The following is an 18063-nucleotide window of genomic DNA, read 5'->3' as shown; positions in this document are numbered from 1 at the left end:
GTTTTACCTGAGGGTGTATCTTCCTATGACTTTAAATGCATGTGAAAGACGATAAATCTCTTTCACCAGGATTGGTGAAAATAAGTTGGTTGAATCAAAAATAATTAACAAAATTTAAGACTGAATCATAGAGAAAAGGGAAGCCATTACCTTTCTGCATGGCTTTGAGGAGACCTCAAAAGAGGCTTTGAAAGCTCGTCTCTGCTGGGTGGTGAGGATGGTGCGTGGCCGTTTCGGCCTCCTCGGATCCTTCCCGTCATCTCCTTTCCCCTGACCTCCTGAGCCCTTCTCCGGCTTGATGTCCAGATCCTCATCATCACTTTTCTCTGGAGACACATCCGTAAAATTAGTAAAAATCGGCACCTTTTCTTCCCAAATACTGTAACATTCCCGACAGGCTGTGGATTTCTCACTGTTTCGGTTTATCTGTTTATCTGTTTCAGTGGATTCCGACAAAGTGTGTCCGTAATGACAGGAGTCACATGTGGTTTTAATACTTCGTTATCAATTTATTTCTGAGAGGGTGGGCTGCATGCTCTGCGCGGCTTCTAGCAGGCAACGGCTTGGACCGACAAAGCATGGTGAAATATGCACATTTGTCATCGGACTGGACATGATGTCATTTATAATTCATTGTGCCCTGCCCGGGCCGTTTTGCACTAAATAAATCTTTGATAAGAACCTGCACATAGCTGAGGCACTTTTACGCCGAAAAAAAAAGAAGAAGAAAAAAGCACATAGGGGAAATCAACGAAACTGAATATCCAACCAGAGCAAGGACAGTCATCAGCTTTGCCTGTATTTTAAATAAAGAAACAACTCGGGATTTGGGAACTCAACCCATGAACAAGCTCTAAAAGCCATGATGTCCATAATAACAATAAAGCTAATGATTATGAGCATGATGCTAATGCATTCCCACCTCTTAAAGCTGATTATCATGTCATTTTGTTCATCATAAGATAATTGTGGAATTATTTTTGTTTTTTTCCTGTTGGAGAGCTTCAATGTCCTTTTGAATCTGCCTCAACCGAATCCTCGCTCAGGGCTTATAATTATTGCAGCCAATCAGACGAATGCTTTTATTGCTTAGAGGTCAGTGACTCCCGTTTGTGCGTAATAGTATGATAATTGCCACTTATAAAGGAGCCAGGTCCTTTAGCTTGACCGTGCTTCATCAAGACTGACGAAGACTACAGCTGCGACAGACCCACAAGCTCAATTAAGCTCTTAGACGCGAAAACGCGATGGGTTGCTTTTCCGTCTACAGTCATCTGTTTCTGATAATCCCCTCTGCCAGTCCTGCGGTGCGCTCCATCACACTGGAATTCCTCCTCAATCCTGGTTTTCCAAGGTTCACTTCTTATAGTTTGCAAATCTTACAGTACTGTGTTTTGGAAAAAAAACAGGAGAATGTAAAAAAAAAAAAAAATGGACCTTTTGAGAAGACTTGGAAAGATCTGAGCACGGAAGTGGGACAGCATTCCCAAAAGTTGACACAGACACACAGATGCGTTTGACAAATTTCCTGACGTTTGTGTGCGTTTAAATGTGAGCCAGATGGGAGGGCTACAGAGAGGCCTTCTGGCACGATGCCTCATTACTGCGTGGTGAAGAGGAAGGCAACGCTGCTGATAAGCACGCGGCCTTCAGGTTTACACCACGCTGCCAGAAGAACTGGTCCAGATCCTCCTGTCACTCACACTGCTCCCCTCCTCCTTATCCTTCCACTGACTTTAGACTTTTTTTTTTTCTTTCCAGCACCAGAGGAACCGACCCTCCACCACTCTGGAACCGACAGTCAACACACTGTGGGTTTTTTTTTGTGTCGTTCCAGTACTTCCTCGGCTATGAAACTGCTGCCTATAGTACACAGTGCAGTGGGAGGAGAAAATGACTGCAGCCATGTTCAGGTTAAAGTGTGTGTTTTGAAATATATCCTGTACTGTATGTATACAATTACAGAGTAATATTGCAGTATATGCATTTCTGTGTAAGGCATTATGTGTTGTGCGTATTGCCTTTAATTTACTATTTTAATGATTTTACTGGTTTAAACATTTGAAGCCTATAATAAACCTGAATATTGGGTGTTTGAAGGAAGAAAATACTGTAAATGCATATATACAAATTATTCTAAAATCAACACAATTCCAAAACATTCTGTCTATTTCTGTTGGCCAGGGTAACGCTTTGATATTCATTGTGTAAAAATAGACAAGTTTAATGCTTTAAAAGATGTCCTGTAGTCTGTTTTAATGGGGTAGAACTGGGTAGCGATGAGAAAGTCTACTGGCGACTGGTGAAATGAATCCATTGTTTTACACGTGGAGAGTCCTGTTCGTGCGGCTCACCTGAGTCTGATTCGTCCGGGCTGACTGAGCCCAGCAGGTCTTTCTCCTTATCGTAGTCACTTTTACAGAGCAGCTGGCCGTCCTTCAGTACAAACTCGTCCCCTTTCCGCAGCTGCCGGTCGCACACACAGCAGCAGAAGCAGTTGAGGTGGTACACGCACTCGAGGGCACGCATCACGAACTCCGTGGGGGCGATCTTCTCCAAGCAGCCGCTGCACTTGGTGGCAAACAGTCTGGAGAACACAAGCCGGAGAGACAAATGATTATTCTAGGCTGCAAAAGGTGCTGGTAAGCGACAGCGACTCCAGCGTTTTATTTGATTACACCCAAACCCAATTATATCATTTATATATATTCCACCAGACCAACAATGTAAAGGAAACTGAGACAATCTAGATGATAGAACTGTAATAATGAGTCCTGGACTACTGATAACACAGTATTACTGAGGCCAGAAAGCATTCAATGTGACAATTTACATCCAGCCTGCCGCCCATGTTTCACTTCTGAAAACAAATAATGACCCGAAATGATCTCTGAACGCCTTTCTTTTCCAAGCCCAGCTATATAGCCGTATCTGTTTTGCATTTACATATCCTCTGCCTCTTCATTTCCTGTCCGAGCGAAGAGGACATGCCCTCTGTGCTTTATGGAAAGGAGTAGGACATTGTCCCCTTTCTCTTAGTCCCGGCCTTGTCCTTTTGTCTGCGACTACTGCTGTCATTTTCCAGCAGGCTACAGTTAAGAGGTGCAAGGATGCCGAACACATGCCTTATTAGACTAGAGGGGGGTTTGCTCTGGTCTGCCAGACAGCTGATCTATCTGTCCACATCGTCTCTTTCAGTGACCTCGTACAGAGCACCCGGCAATCTGCGCCATCTCCTGCACCTCCAGCGGCCTGAACGACAGTGATGAATCCGTGTAAATATGAGCGGCAGAGACGCGGGCCGAGGGGGTTTTGTCATGGTAATGGCATTGTGGTGGTTGATCGCAATATTGATAAAGCAGCCGCCGTCTGACAAGCGGTCGAGGTTCTCAGCTGCACGGAAATGGCTGAAAAAAAAAAAAAAAGAGTTGTGTGTTTTTGAGGTCACTGTTCAGCATCTGCAGCAAGAAAACATGCCGGCCTTTGTCCTACTTTTCAGGGCATTTTTATTTAGCTCATATCAACATCAGTGTATCGGCCTTACATGGAATATGCAGTGTAAAGGATTGTTTGCCTCAAATGCGATTACTGAAACTTTAATCTCTGGCTAGCATTCTAGCCACCCCAACTGTTATAATCTCAATTTCAACAAAGGAGATATGAAAATTGGCAGTCAGTTATTCGAGAAGCTGCTAATCTTTAATTTATTACAACACATTAAGAAGATTATTGAAAAATGGCCTAATCCCTGAAAAAAAAAAAACCTTGGCATGGTCCTGAGAAAGTGCTACAAAGTACTGCAACTGTTGCTATTACTACTACACATTACCATTATTCATAATCCAACAATGATAATGATTTTCTGATGCATTTCCAGTATTGCAATTATTATGTTTAGTATATTTATGCATGCATCAAATTAATGCTTTAATGTAATAAAATTGGCTTTGATCATGCAAATTCCCATTTTTGCACAATGTTGTATATAGTAATAATTTATATGATTGCCATTGTGAATTTTTGTGCTTTTTCCTTATATAGTAGTGTTTAAATCTTGCACATATCATCCAATTTTACATAATTAAGATTTTCAGTGGCTTTATTTCCTGACTTGGTTTCCCTTTTCACAAAATCTCATCCCTGTCTTTTCATTGTCAACAGAGTATTCATCACCAGAGCCAAATCAGTGCACCGCTCGGCAGAGCCTCACAGCCCAGGGTGATGAATCCGTCACAAACCCGTCCGTCGGCCCAAATCAAATGTTTATTTAATAATGGGAAGACTTGCCTGAAAGGCCGTGGCTGAAAGACAGAGGGAAGGCACAGGAAATGACCCTTTTAGAAGAGTGGCGACACTTCCTCGAACCCCCGTTTGGCTGCTCAACGCTGCTCTCCGCATCTTCTCATCCAAATGAAAACGTTCTCTTTTTCATCCCCTCGCTGCCCTTTCTTCCTTTCTTACTCTCTAGCTCTAATCTTGTAAGCCATTATTTTTCTATTTCCCCTCTCTGTCACTTTGCATTATTTTTGCCGCTGTAATTCCCATTCGTCCCTTCTGGAATCTTCCTGTCCGGCTTTGTCTCGGCCCCTAATCCGGACTTTTTTGCCTGTTGTCGGCCCCCCATTCCCTATTCTCAGCGGGGCTCAGATGGAATATCCACGCATGAATATCCACGAATATCCTACTATAGCAACCACACCTCCCCAGGATGGCCACGGCAACTTCAGCGGATGGGCAGAGAAGGGGCCTTTCACAAGGTAGCTGGTGGAGGAAAATCCTTCTTGGGGGGAACAAGGGGAATTAGCAGGGAGTGCTGGACTAGGGATTTAACCCCGCTTTTCTTCCCCCTTTGAAAGGCACAGTCACTTCGTCTCCCGTGGCTAGCTACAATCAAACAGAGGGAGGGAGGAAGGGGGAAGGTAAGGGGGGGTTTGGAAAGAGAGAGAGAAAGAGAGAGAGAGAGAGAGAGAGCAGGCCGCTCCAGTGAATGACACAAGGCGCTGGATTGTTGTTGAAGGAGCCTAATCCTACTTTAATGCCTTTTCCAAGTTCAGCTCTGAAAGAATGCTCTTTAAAACAGCACCACGGTGTGAGCGGTGAAGGCCGACCCTGGGGGGGGGGGCATTCAGCCCACCCCCTTCAACCCTCCGTACATTACCTGATTAGCGGCGGGCGCTGATGCGCTAACAGGCCGCGTTAGCCCACGGTTGTGTACAAGCGTCAATAAGGCGTCGTAAAACAGCGCGAGGAGAGCTCGGCCTCAGTGGCGGAAGGCTCAGGGCGGTACGCGGGGACGGGACACCCAGAGCAGAGGCTGTACAGTGGGGCCAAGCGCAGGCTCACATCTGGGACCTTTTAAGCAGCCCTCTTCCAACAAACTCAATAAGAGCGGGCCCTGCTACTGAATAATCAACAAAAGATCATATTCAGCCGGAGAGCTGCAGCTCCCCGTCGGGCCATTCTGTGGCCCAGTTTTCTTTTTAATATTAAAGTAACCTGCCTTCGGAGTCATATTTCAGCGTTCATAAGGCAAAGGTTATAGTTTGGAGACGTGCAAAAAAATAATGCCTCACTTCTTATTTACAATAAATTATAGAATTCTTTACAAAATACTACACTTGCTGTCTCCTGGTGATCACGGTTTTGTCTAGATCCCAAATGTAAGACAACACAACTTTTTTAAGGCTACTTTAAACAGTTTTAGACAAAAAAACTTGTCTCATATTTGGCCATACAGGGCATATAAGGAATGTCACTAGGCCTGATAGGTTTGTGTGAGTACACCCCCACCGGCCCTTACACCTGAACGTACAGATTAGCCGGGAGAGTCTCGCGTTTACACCAGTGGGCCCTGTTTCAGGCAGCGACAGCGCCAATATTGACTCAGGGCTCCCAGCGTCTTATCCCACACCAAGAATAAGAGACAAATCCTGAGAGATAATGTTAGGAGAGCTGCCCGGGAGATCATTATTTTCCATCCAATCACTTGCCGCGTCCCGAGGGTGCACATTCTACCTGGATGCTGCAGGATTCCTGAGCGACGGAGCTGACGGCACACGGCAGACCTGCAGAAACCATAGCAGCAAAGCAGGAGATTCGCAACCGGTCGCTGGCCTGGGATGAAGATATATATTTGGAGTGGATAAGCCTGTCAGCAGCTGAGACACTTCAGGGTCGGACGACCCAGAGACTTCAATGTCCGGATCTTCTCCCGCAAATAAGGTCTTTTTGGAACTCACGCTCCTTGGCTTTGAAAAGATTATGAGCAACTTAAAGTGTGACAGCGTCTTAAAGCTATCACCACATGTTGCCAATGATTCCTCTGCTACGAGGACATTCCCTTTGGTGCTCTTGCTCCAGTGATAAGGATCATGGGCTGGAAAGGAGAGAGATGAAAGACAAAAGAGAGAGCGAGAGAAAGAGAGGTAGAGAGCGAGGCATGGGGGAGTTAACAGCACATGCTAAACTGCATCCCACCCATTCCAGTGCTGTTGTTTCTTTCAGCTGAATATGGGAGAGTTCTTTTTTTCCCTCTATGTCCCAGAGTCTCCTTCACAGCAAGAGATGGGAGGATCGGTTTAAAGAACAGCTGAAAACAATCACTTTGAAGACCGCATCCCTGTCTGCTCCACAGAAGCCCCTCATCTTGTCAGTCATGGCCATGTGACCCATCATCAGGTGGAGACGGGTGGATGCTGGACGCTGCAGGGCAGCCCAGCGTGGCTGATTTACAGGCTGCACTGCATCCCTGACCTTCTTCTCCAACCGGGAATCGGAGAGATGTCTTCACTCACCATCCTCATGCAGACTAGACTAGATGCATATTAAGAGTTTCAACATGAAAAACATGAAATTGAACCTATTGAACCTAGTCAGAGTTGCCTTTCTAATTTTTATTTTATATTATTTTCTATGTTACATGCAAATGATTTGGGGGGAAAATGTGGCCTAGCCGGATAGGAAATGGTTCTGTTAATGGAAGGTAGCCAGGTTGAAGGACAAGGTGCCACTGAGGTGCCGCTGAACAAAGCACCGTCCCCACACACTGCTCCCCGGGCGCCTGTCATGGCTGCCCACTGCTCACCAAGGGTGATGGTTAAAAGCAGAGGACACATTTCATTGTGTCACTGCGTGCTGTGCTGCAGTGTTTCACAATGACAATCACTTCACTTTCTATGTCAATGGACCAAAGACAGAATTGATATTCATGATAAAAATTGGTTCAAATCACAAATAAATATTAAAAACTTTAGTTACATGTTATTATATGTGTAATGTTTAGAAGATTAGAAGATTACTGATTATATCTGATTACTGTTTTATATATATATAAAAATAAAAAACAGTTATCAGATGATTTGTCTATGTGGCATAATGCTGATGAAAACACATTTTGAATGTCCGGAACTTAGTTTGACACAGGGCACCAAAAGTTTAGCCAACATCTAACAAAAAGATAGCCTCATAAAAGAGATGCTATATTAATTAAAGCAAAGCCACCCTTTAATAATAAACGTGGTGGCTTTTATTACTGCTTAGTATCAATGTTTCTCTATGGTGTGAGGGTAATAGTGGGAACTAATGAAGCCAAATAAAGAGTGTCTTCCTCGGGGTCTCCAGGGTGAGCTCAAGTCATCTTATGGAGCTGTTTAATCGCCTCCCTGCTCTTACTAAATTAGCATAGTAATGGGCTTTAAATTGAGGCTCTTTGTTTTTTAATTAAACTCCCAGCAGGTAAAAGTAAAACACATTATGGGAAAATGTGTGCACCACTAATTGCCATGAGCTCCGCTCGCCATCAAAACTATCTCCGGCCACTCGCTCTTTTCACGCTCTGGGGAGAGCAACACCTTACAGAGAGGCATTTTTTTTTTGCGCCCGATGCTGTCCTTGTTCTGAGATCATGACTTGCCTGTTCAACTCTGGGCCTATGGGGTGGTATAGGATGTGATGGCTCATAACCAGGTTCAAAAATAATCTGATGCCTGAAGTGTTTCCTCAGCTTTATTGGGATGAAATGTAAGTGATTCAATAAAATTTTGGGTACTGATGACATGCCAAATATTATCACTGTTTTAATTCAAGCATTCAAATGTTGTGTTGATGTGTGAACTGTGGGGGGAAATAAAAATCACAGTTTTGCTGCACTGGTAACATAATAAGATCGGGGTGCAACTGTAAGGGCACCAGTGGGGTATACCACCACATTTTGACTCTGTGAGTGACAGTATTAGAATTCAGAGGCATTTCTTTAAATATCATTCCACCATAATGTTCATAATTGCAACGTCCCATGACAAACTGTTGCATATTGTTTTAATGGTAGTTGCTCAAAAAGTGTGGGAAAACGAGAGCATTACTCCATAATTTAAATTCCCTTTGATGTCTGTTGCAGGTAATTTCATTTATCAAACGTTGTCAACCAGTTTATAAGAGGTTTCGTTGTTTTGTGTAATGTGTGTGAATGTGTTATTTTTACTTGTTTGTCATTACTGCATTGTTATTATTTATTTACACTCATATTTCTATTTACACTCATAAATGATTTTCTGATTCTGATTCTGACCCTTTATAAGGTCCATGGGGCAGAGATACCCCCCAGGGTGGGGTCTGTGATCTCCACTATGTTTCCTCTCAACATTGCCCCTGAAACAACAGTCTTGTCTTTAGATTCTATATGATTATTAAATTTGTACCTGTTCTGTACACACTGGAAAAATACTGGGGTTTAGATTGGCAAAATCACCGACGTGATGCAGGGACACATGAACTTCCCCCACACACACACACACACAACAAGCCACAATGTGCCACAGGAGACTGGGGCCAAGAGCAACACTTCCAGGCCAAGTCAGCACAAATCAGCACTGTCTCAGTCAGGAGTCGTAAAAAAAAAAGACACCCGCTCACGGGCATTCTTCGCTTTATTGGTTTGTATCTGTGAATTTTGCCCCGATGTCTGAGTGAAAGCTGAACATTTATGGAGGTGTAATGGTTTAGTGTGACCCGGTAGGTTTTGGGTGCGGAACGGGTGGAATTTCAGGGTGCAGCAACAGAGCACAGAACCTCTCCTCAACACATGTGACAGAGAGACAGACAAAGAGGGAGCAGGGCTAGAATATGAAAAAGAGGGCAGGGTCACTTGTGTTGGGAAGAGGGGGACAGACAGAAAGATAGATGGACAGGTACACAAGCAGAGTGTTTGGGCAGCTGCCATTGCTGTGTGTGGACAGGCAGTGCAGTGTGTGTAAAATGGGACAGTGCTGTCACTCACACCCCACCAAACACTTTTACTTCATCACAGGGGTTGTGTTTGCAAAAAGAAAAAGTCAAATAAATATGATTTTGATGCCATTGTTGAGTCAATTGCATTTTGTTGAAATTAATTCAAACATAAAAATGAAAAATTATTTGATTGATTTGAAGAGTAGTGTGATATTTTCATTGTAGATTATTGTTGGACTATTTGTACTATTTCGGTAGTAGGAATTTGTTAAGAGCTAATTAACTATTAGGTAACAGCTACTTCAACTGAGAGTTAGGTTAAAAATGATTTAGAAAATATTATAAATATTAATATATAAATATTACATTTACAAGAACATACATGAGTGCAAATTAATACATACATTTATTTATTTCGTTTAATAAAAGCAAAACAAAAAATATTTGTTGTGCTTTTGAATCAGAATAGTGGTAAAATTATCAGTAAAAAATTTTTTTTTGCATAATTGTAATTAACATGTATAATACTGTTTTTTTTACTGACTTCAACTTGACCTTCTTTTGTCTAACAGTGATGAATTCCATAATTCTTCTCTTGGTTGCAAATTCATTTAATTTCTCTTAACTTCTTACTACCAGTAAAGCAAAGGTCTATGAATTACAGGCATCATCTGTGTCGGCCTCTCCCTCTCTCTGCTTCTCATCAGTCCAACTTTTAGCTATAACCCAAGCTGATATCGATGCTCGTCCCCTGCCTAACCCAGCTGGATATGTGAGAAATAAGAGAGAACCTGCAGAGAAGCTGCCCTCGTTCTGCTCTGACCTGACTGTAAAGTTCTCCTAGTTAATTTTATATACTGAATAATTGCCCTTTCTGAGCCAATTTTAAATGAGGGGTAACAGAGCCCCCTCTGCCACCAAACCCAGCCCAAACAGGACTAATATGGGTCTAATGGCTATCAGATGGGTTACCCATCCAGTCATATAGTTACACTAATGAAACACTGGGCCCAGGTCTGGACAGAGGAGCCTCATTACCCACCTCTGCCACCGTGCAATGACATCAGCAGCCAAGCAAATCCAGACCATGTTCTTACGTGGCCTGTAAATACAAGGCCACTTTCTCATAATAACAACATTACATTTACACATGTTATTAAGATATTGGTATTATAGGGCCCATTAAAAATAAAGCATCAATAACATACAATTGTTGAGGAAGACAGATAATCTATGGTACAAGGGACTCCATGAATAACACCAATAGCAATTAGTGAAAGCGATAACAGCAATTATGGCCCAGTATATGCAAGGTTCTGCCACAATATCATAGCATCATTGAATAATAATGCAGCTGAAGTCTCAGGTGTTTTTTATCAGGCTGGATAAAAATAATTTTATTGTGGTGAAAATCTGAGTTAATAAAGGTCCACGCTGACATCAACAAGATTTGATCAAGTTCATCTCGAGCCAGCATTCAAACATCTTCTGCATCAGCCATGAAGTGGTTAAAAAGCAACATTTGGAATGGAAGAGCCCTATAATTACTATTGACCCCTCCAGGCCTTTCGCTAAGAATAAAAACAAACAGTAATATGAGGTGTTCCGAACCGGAGCTCTGCAAATATGCAAAGACAGGGCTTGCTTGAGAACATCACGTGTTGGCTTCCTTTCACCGGCCCTAATCTGTTGGCCTACACAATATTAAGATGGCTTTGGAGCTACTTGTGACCCAGCTGTTCACTAATGAAAAATTCCAAGGCTCGGTGCAGAGGCCAAAGGAGCCTGCCCCCCGTCCCCCGAAAACCAGGCCCTGTCCATCTTGAGGAGTTTACCTCCGATGAATAGATAGTGGATTACCAGGAGGATCGAGGGGTGTGTGTATGTCTGTATGTCTGGGTCTGTATGTTCATCCCACCCTCCCCCCGCCTTTAGTATCTCCACAGCGGATGGAGTGTTTACCGAAGTTTTAATTAGCAGGAGTGGCCCTGTCATTATTGTGATGCTAGCCTGTCCGACCAGGGGGTCTGTTTACTCGGCAGAGAGATTATGCCTGGAACCTGAAATTGAACTGATGGTCCTCTGCTCCGTTTTTTTTATTTTCTTTTACTCTCTCAACATTTGTAATTGCATAACTCTTACCATGGTCTGAGCATGATCTGAAATCAAACCTGAGATTTAAATAATGTCATTTTTTGAAAGGATTAGTCCAGAAATAATTTAGAACACTTTGACATACATTTCCCCTTCATGGCCAGACTTTTGGACCTATTCTTAAAATGGACAGTAAGCACAGAGCTAAACATCACGCACGGGGCTTGTTCAGAATTTCCATAAAAAGACCTGCTTGATACTCTCTGTTCTTCAAGATATAGATAACTAACTGCTCTTTGCTTGTGTCCATCAAGATTGTTTAAAATAGTCGGAGCCTGTTGATTGAACAGATTTAAAACTGCGCCCATCAACAGGTCACAAATGGAAATGTTATTAAAAAATTTTGTCTGTTTGTGTATGTAAATCCTGAGGATGCCTTTCACCTTACACTAGTGAACAAGCACAAGCATGTAACAGATCAGCTAGAACATAGTGCCCTTTGTCTCAAGCACAAAGAAAGCGTGCCTATAATATGAAACGAAAAGCAGCTAGAGTACGTTCATCATGCAGTAATTGTCTGGTAATTGTGCGGTAATCGTGCAGTGCGGTACGAAGCTCCACTGTCAGCGTCTGGCTTGGAGGTTCAGGCTGCACCTTTAATAGATCTGTTTAAAGCCACTATCTGGCTACGAACCTGGCAGCTCTACCGAATTATTAAGTCAACAGCGGCTCTACTGACCCCGTGCAAAGATCCCCCCTCCAACCGAACAAGAGGCCTGTGCCGGGCTGCCGGACCGCACTGTGGGAAATTTAGTGCCGAATGATGGGGACGAGAGGGATGTAGAGGTATGACATCAGGCTAAAACCTTGATGCAGTGTGGTGTCGGTTTCTCTGCATGCTCCCGACCTGAAATCACGGTAGACCTTCCATCGGAGTATATTTCAATACAGGACAGTGTCCCTAATTCAAATTGCGGTGCAAGTAAGAGTCATTGTTTCACAAGTGCTGGTCTTCGTTCTGCACATTCACAACTGAAAAAAAAGGAGAAAATCCGTGCGGAGACCGTTGCTTGGAGTAGCTCGTTGCCATGGCAGCGCTGGCAGCTTCTCTCATATTAAAGGGCCGCGTGATAAATGCGTTGGAGGAGACGCCGCATGAGAGAGGGCTGCGCAATGCGCCTTCCCGTAAGGGATACGTCTGACCTGCCAGCCACAGATTAAGCAGAGGTGTCTGGTTGTCTACTGTGGCGGAGGTACATACTTAAACCAGCTGCTGCAGAGGGAGGGGTCAAAGGTCACAGAGGGCTTTTACAGTCACAAGCAAATAAAACCAGCCGAAATATTGGTGAAATGAGACGCTCTGTAGTTTTCATTGTATTTCTCTTGCATTTACATGCGCCTTAAGGGCCATTATGATGAGAAAAGAAAGCTAGAAACATGGCAAAGGGACGAGGGGAGAGTGAGAAAATTAAAAACAAACAAGCCTTTTCTGTTGAAAGCATGTTTTAGGAGCAAAGAGCCGAGGATTACCACAAAGATTTGCATGTGAAAAACGAGGGAGAGGCAGACAACATATTGGAATTTCTGATCAGCGCGTCAATTCAAAGGGTCCAATCCCAGATTAGCAGGTGTTATGCCGAATGAAGAAAACAAAAAGACACTCGCTTCATGTGTGACAGAGTTACACTAGCCAAACAAACATGCCTTTCAATGCACAGGGCCTGGCATGAAATGCATGGACGTTGCCGTGGAAACCAGCAGGAGCGCAGCACCCGGGAGAGGAGAGGAGCGCTGGAATGCAGGAGACAGACAGAGGGGCGCGCACACACACCACGCCGGGGAAAAAAACACACAGAAAACCTGCTGTTTCACCAAAAAAGGAGGGGGGGAGGATACGGCTACATCTCCAGCCCAGAGATGTCCTGTTGCATGATATGACATTAAAATTACAACAGTAATTACCTGAGTGAATATGTATATTGCTGCATGTTCATGAGAAGAAATGGCTTTCGAACATCGCTGGCCTTGCGCTGACTCCCGCTCGGGGCGCAGGCGTGACGGGGATCTGGCGGGGTTTTAAAGTCAGCACAGCCCGGGGTCAGATGGAGAGATGGCCCAGAAAAGCAGAGGAATGCAGAGAGGAAGACAGGAAACGGCAAAACGAGTTTCTGGTGCGGCCGCGCCACATTTCAGGGAATGGCGACCATGAAAAATGACAGGATCTGGGTGACTCCATTTCCTTCGCAGGGCATCTGCAGCAATGTCTCACACACACTCATCACAAGAACACAAAATCCATCAACACCAACAATTCATTCAAAGCCAATGACTTAGTTAATTATAAAAAAAATACATGCTTAAGTTTTGGAGTCTATGCAATCAACGCAGGACTATCTTTTAACAGTGGATCACATCTCAGTGGCAAATAAATATCAATTGAGAGAGAGAGAGTATAATTCATAAAGCACTTAAAGCACTGATTTGAATAAAATCACTGATTTGTGTTATTTGTTGCATATTGTTTCAATGTAAAAGCCATCTTTTTGCTGAAAATTACAATATGTATCTTTGAGACATTCAACCTTGTTTCATTTTCATATTTTAATAATAAAATGTATTACTTTTTTCCATCAAACTCTGTAATATGTAAAGTAACATGGAGTCATTTTATCCTTCCAACATTTCTCCTATCAAGATGATATAAAAGCTTTTTCAAATATTAAGCATGCATTTCTTAAAATATATTGTGGGCTCAGGTATTAAGAGTACTATTATAGGCAGTGTCTTCCATGTATAGGGAAATATTACCAATTCTGATCAAATGCAAGCCCTACCAGTTTGTTTATGCTATCTAATATTTGGACAATCTGTGTCAACCTGATCCGTGTGATAAAATCCCGTGTTCGCACGTGTGGGAGTATGGTCCAATAAAAGTGATTTGCATGTCTACAACCCAGAGAGGCTGGAGAGACGTGGTTCTTTCATCTCGAGGCAGGATCCTCTGTCACATCTAGACGCAACAACCTCAACCTCAAAACGAATCAACAACAAAACTGTGAGGTAATGCCGGTGCAGGCCAAAACACGCACGGCGCGTCTGATTCTGATGCATCTTTGCACTGATTCGCCGTGGTGCGTGGTGGGGATTTTCCACCTCTAATCTTATGCTCTGATTTTGTCACTTTTGTGCTGATTTGCATGTCCCTTTGGCAGGAGTCAATGTAGATCAATACAAAGTGTTTGTGAGTGAACACCTTTATCTGATGAGAGCTGCATCTTCTGGTATGATGGAAATGATTGAAAGGATGAAATGACGTGATTTTGTCACCGTGCGTGGATGGACAGCAAACGTCACTGCAGCATAATTGCAATGTCTGCGACAGGAATGAATTAAGTCCCCTTTCTTCTATTCTCATTTAATATAATTGCAGAACTGGAGTGGTCACATGTCCCCCTAAAAAAAAAAACGAAGCAGTATTATAAAGTTTCAACTGGGGTGTAATTCCAGTCGCCAGGCTGAGCGCTACTAGAACGCGAGCACCAGGTTGGCTGACGTGGGCGCTGAGGGCAAACAGCGAAGGCAGGTGCCAGTGCGCTCACACGCCAAACCCCGAGGAGCGTGCACACGCTCACATCAATCAAAACACTGTCTTTCGGCCCTATTGTTGCAGAGGGGACGGTCCCCTCCCATCTCAGCGAAGGGCGCGCTCGGCCTTTTCAGGCGGACGGAGGGTGTGTATTCAGCAGGCGGTTTTACACTCCCGGCAGAGCCGGCCCTCCTCATTGTGTGTGCAGGGGGGCTGGCGCGCGAAGCAGCTGTTTATATAATGCCGGGCCAGCAGTTTATGCCAGTGAGTGACAAATAAAGGGTGGGGTGGGCTGACCTATACACACACGTAAGCATTTTCTCCATTGCGCACACACATGCAAAATGCCACTTTCTCACACTTCCGCAATCGTACAAAAATATGCACACAGTCATATTACAAAAAGCAAGACTACATACACACAAATACACTCACACAGACACACAGAAAAGAAAACATCCTCTCACTCACAACCCAAACAGACTGCAAAAAGATTATCAGCAGGTTAAGATCTGAAAGCCTTGGAGGTCGGCACGGCCCTGCTGGGGGCTAACAGGCCTGACATGTCCCCACCGTCCCGGGGCCGTCCCTGGGGTCCAGCTCCCTGTTTCCTTTAGGGGGGGGGGTCCACACACCAGCCTCTCACTCCCCTCCAGGGCCCTCATCATCCTCTCAACCTCCAACCTCTCTCTAATGACGGGCCCCCGTCAGCCCAACCCGGCCTCCACCCCCTCCCCCCCCCCTCACCCAGGTGTCTATCGGGCTTCTGGGGAAGGCCCATGGCAGGGGGCTGTTGCAGGACAGTGGTGTCACCTTCGGCACAAAGGAAGCCCCTGTGATGATTTTTTTTTTTTTTTTTTTTTCGAACCCGCCAGCCCTCGGGCCAGGCTTTCATTTCAAGTGGTTCTGCCACCGACCCCTAATGCCATTGTCTACTAACCCCCCCCACCCGAAAGTCCAGAAAAGAAAAAGAAAAGAAGAAAGGGAGAGAGTAAAAAAAAAGGGCCCCCATTATTTCAACTCAATTTACTGTGAGTAAACACTGAGTGATGGCAGCCCTAACCCTCACTCGCTCTCTCAAGCCCCCATCTCGCCCCCACGGCGGAGCTCTAATATACGCTGCCCTCCTCCCACCCCCCAGCAACAAATCACCCGGTCCATACTGCTCCCCGCAGTAACGCGTACGCTAATTCACTTTCCGCCACAAAACCTGGGGACAAGACCCATGCGCTGTTAAGTGGGCCTTCATTACCTAGCAAGGGTTCAAACTGCAGTTAGCGACGTCCAGGCCAGGGGGTCGTACATTTTGCAGTCCTCTCCCCCATAACTACATCCTCCGGATGGGACATCGCATCACTAATCAAGGCAGCCAATCAAGATCTTAACCTGAATGGAGTGAGCAGATAAACTCTTTAGCTCAGCAGTGGAGAACCTGGTTCAACGATGGCTTTTGGGATGACCTGTCACTGAGCCAATAATAAAGGTTTGTAATTAAAAAGTCATCTCAAAACTGCACCCACACAGGCCCACTATTGATCATGGGTCCATCGGTCAGCTTAGTATGAAGGGTCACTGCAGGTAAACTTGTCGGTTGCACCATCTTCATGAAGATCAAGATGATAAGTGTGTGATGTACAATTAGCCTGAATTAGTTTATTTGAACGTGGATTACTAAGTTCTCATTATGAACATTTACCATGACCATGGATGCTCTCCATCATTAGAACAGTAGGAGGAACCATGATTTGTCTGCTAGAGAAACAGGAACCAAGAGAACTGGGCTTTGCTGGAGACAAGCTGGTCTGACCAAAAAGACAAGAGTTGCATGAATACACACAAAACACACACACACACACACACACACACACACACACACACACACACACACACAAACACAGACACACAGCCTTAATCTTACACAGAGCATTATTTAAAGAAGGCCACTCCAAGATGAGACCAGGAACGGTAAGCAGCACTGACGCACTCATGTTCTTTACGTTTGTGGAGGCTGATTCCCATCTGAAGAGCCTTTATTTGCAAAGGGCTACAGCCGTATGTCTTAATTATGGGGAATTAGCATTTGGCTTTAAGTGGCGGCCGTTTTACACGGGGTGTCTATGCCCGGTGCGGCTAACGTGATTACTACGGAGTGTGCTTCATCTTAGGCCGAAAGAGGCTGACACAGTAGTACAAACTAATACGATAAAAGCCACCGCCATCAGTGCTTGACTCCAGGACTTTAAGGCTAACTGTTTATGACAAGGTAATAATGCTGCATGCAAAAAGCCCGGCTGTAAATTGGTTAGTTAGGACCATGATGGATGAGGAGAAGACTAACCTTGTTTTCAGTAGAGGCTCTTAAATTTTTTTTTCTTTTTCTTTTTGTTCTGTATGGGGTGATAATGAATTTGATGCAATTAGACTTCCCCTAATCCAATTACACAGTTTAAAATATTGGACCCAGGGCATTGACACATAAAGGACAATATAATGAAAATATATATTTTTTTCATGTAAAAATACATGAAATAAAGAAACTGAGTAAATGCTGGCACTTTTTATTTTGTTTTATTTATAATTTACATAAATAAATGAACAAATACATTTCTTTAATTATTTCATATGTATTGTAATATTGTTAATTTTTATCATGATTATACTGAATTGAACAGATACCAACTTTTAATTTTTTCCATATTCTTGATCTGTAATGATGCAGTTATGATTGGAGATGATCACTGTATTTAAATTGATCAGATAATTCAAATAATGAATAGGTTTATAGAATCAGTTAATTGATATGTTTATATTGCAAAATCCTGATCCAGTTATGGTCTAAGCACTGTAAGGTATGTTGGAAGCAAATGTCCTCAATTCATTCTTTCCATTTCAAGGTAGATCAGATGTCCACATGTCAAACTCTCATTAATTGACCAGTCATGCCGGAGATTCAAAGACAACAAACGATGAACTCGGCAGCCACAGAACTGGCCGAGATCTTGCCATTTTCTTAAGGCTCCCATTCATCATTCATTTATCTGGAGCCAAACCTGATTACCTTTCAGGGTAGCAAGATCTCTTCTGCCAGCATCCGAAGGTTCTCACATAACTGCAGGTGGTCTACTTCCACACGCCAACCAGCAAGCTGGGAGAGAGAG

The 18063-nt window shown here is 43.8% G+C and overlaps 1 protein-coding gene across 1 annotated transcript in view; it reads right to left on the bottom strand.

Annotated features, from left to right (window-relative positions):
• The window catches only part of lmx1bb (LIM homeobox transcription factor 1, beta b), a 50853-nt gene that overhangs the window by 5819 nt on the left and 26971 nt on the right, over positions 1–18063 (bottom strand). The window contains exons 3-4 of the mRNA XM_028996678.1: positions 2355–2587; positions 151–326 (exon numbers count right to left, since the gene is read on the bottom strand). Coding sequence (XP_028852511.1) covers positions 151–326; positions 2355–2587 — 409 coding nt within the window. The remainder of the gene's footprint in view (positions 1–150; positions 327–2354; positions 2588–18063) is intronic.

Source organism: Denticeps clupeoides, chromosome 11 (assembly GCF_900700375.1).
Source record: "Denticeps clupeoides chromosome 11, fDenClu1.1, whole genome shotgun sequence".
NCBI lineage: Eukaryota > Metazoa > Chordata > Actinopteri > Clupeiformes > Denticipitidae > Denticeps > Denticeps clupeoides.
Note: the sequence above shows the minus strand (reverse complement) of the source record. Positions and strands in the feature narration are given on the sequence as shown.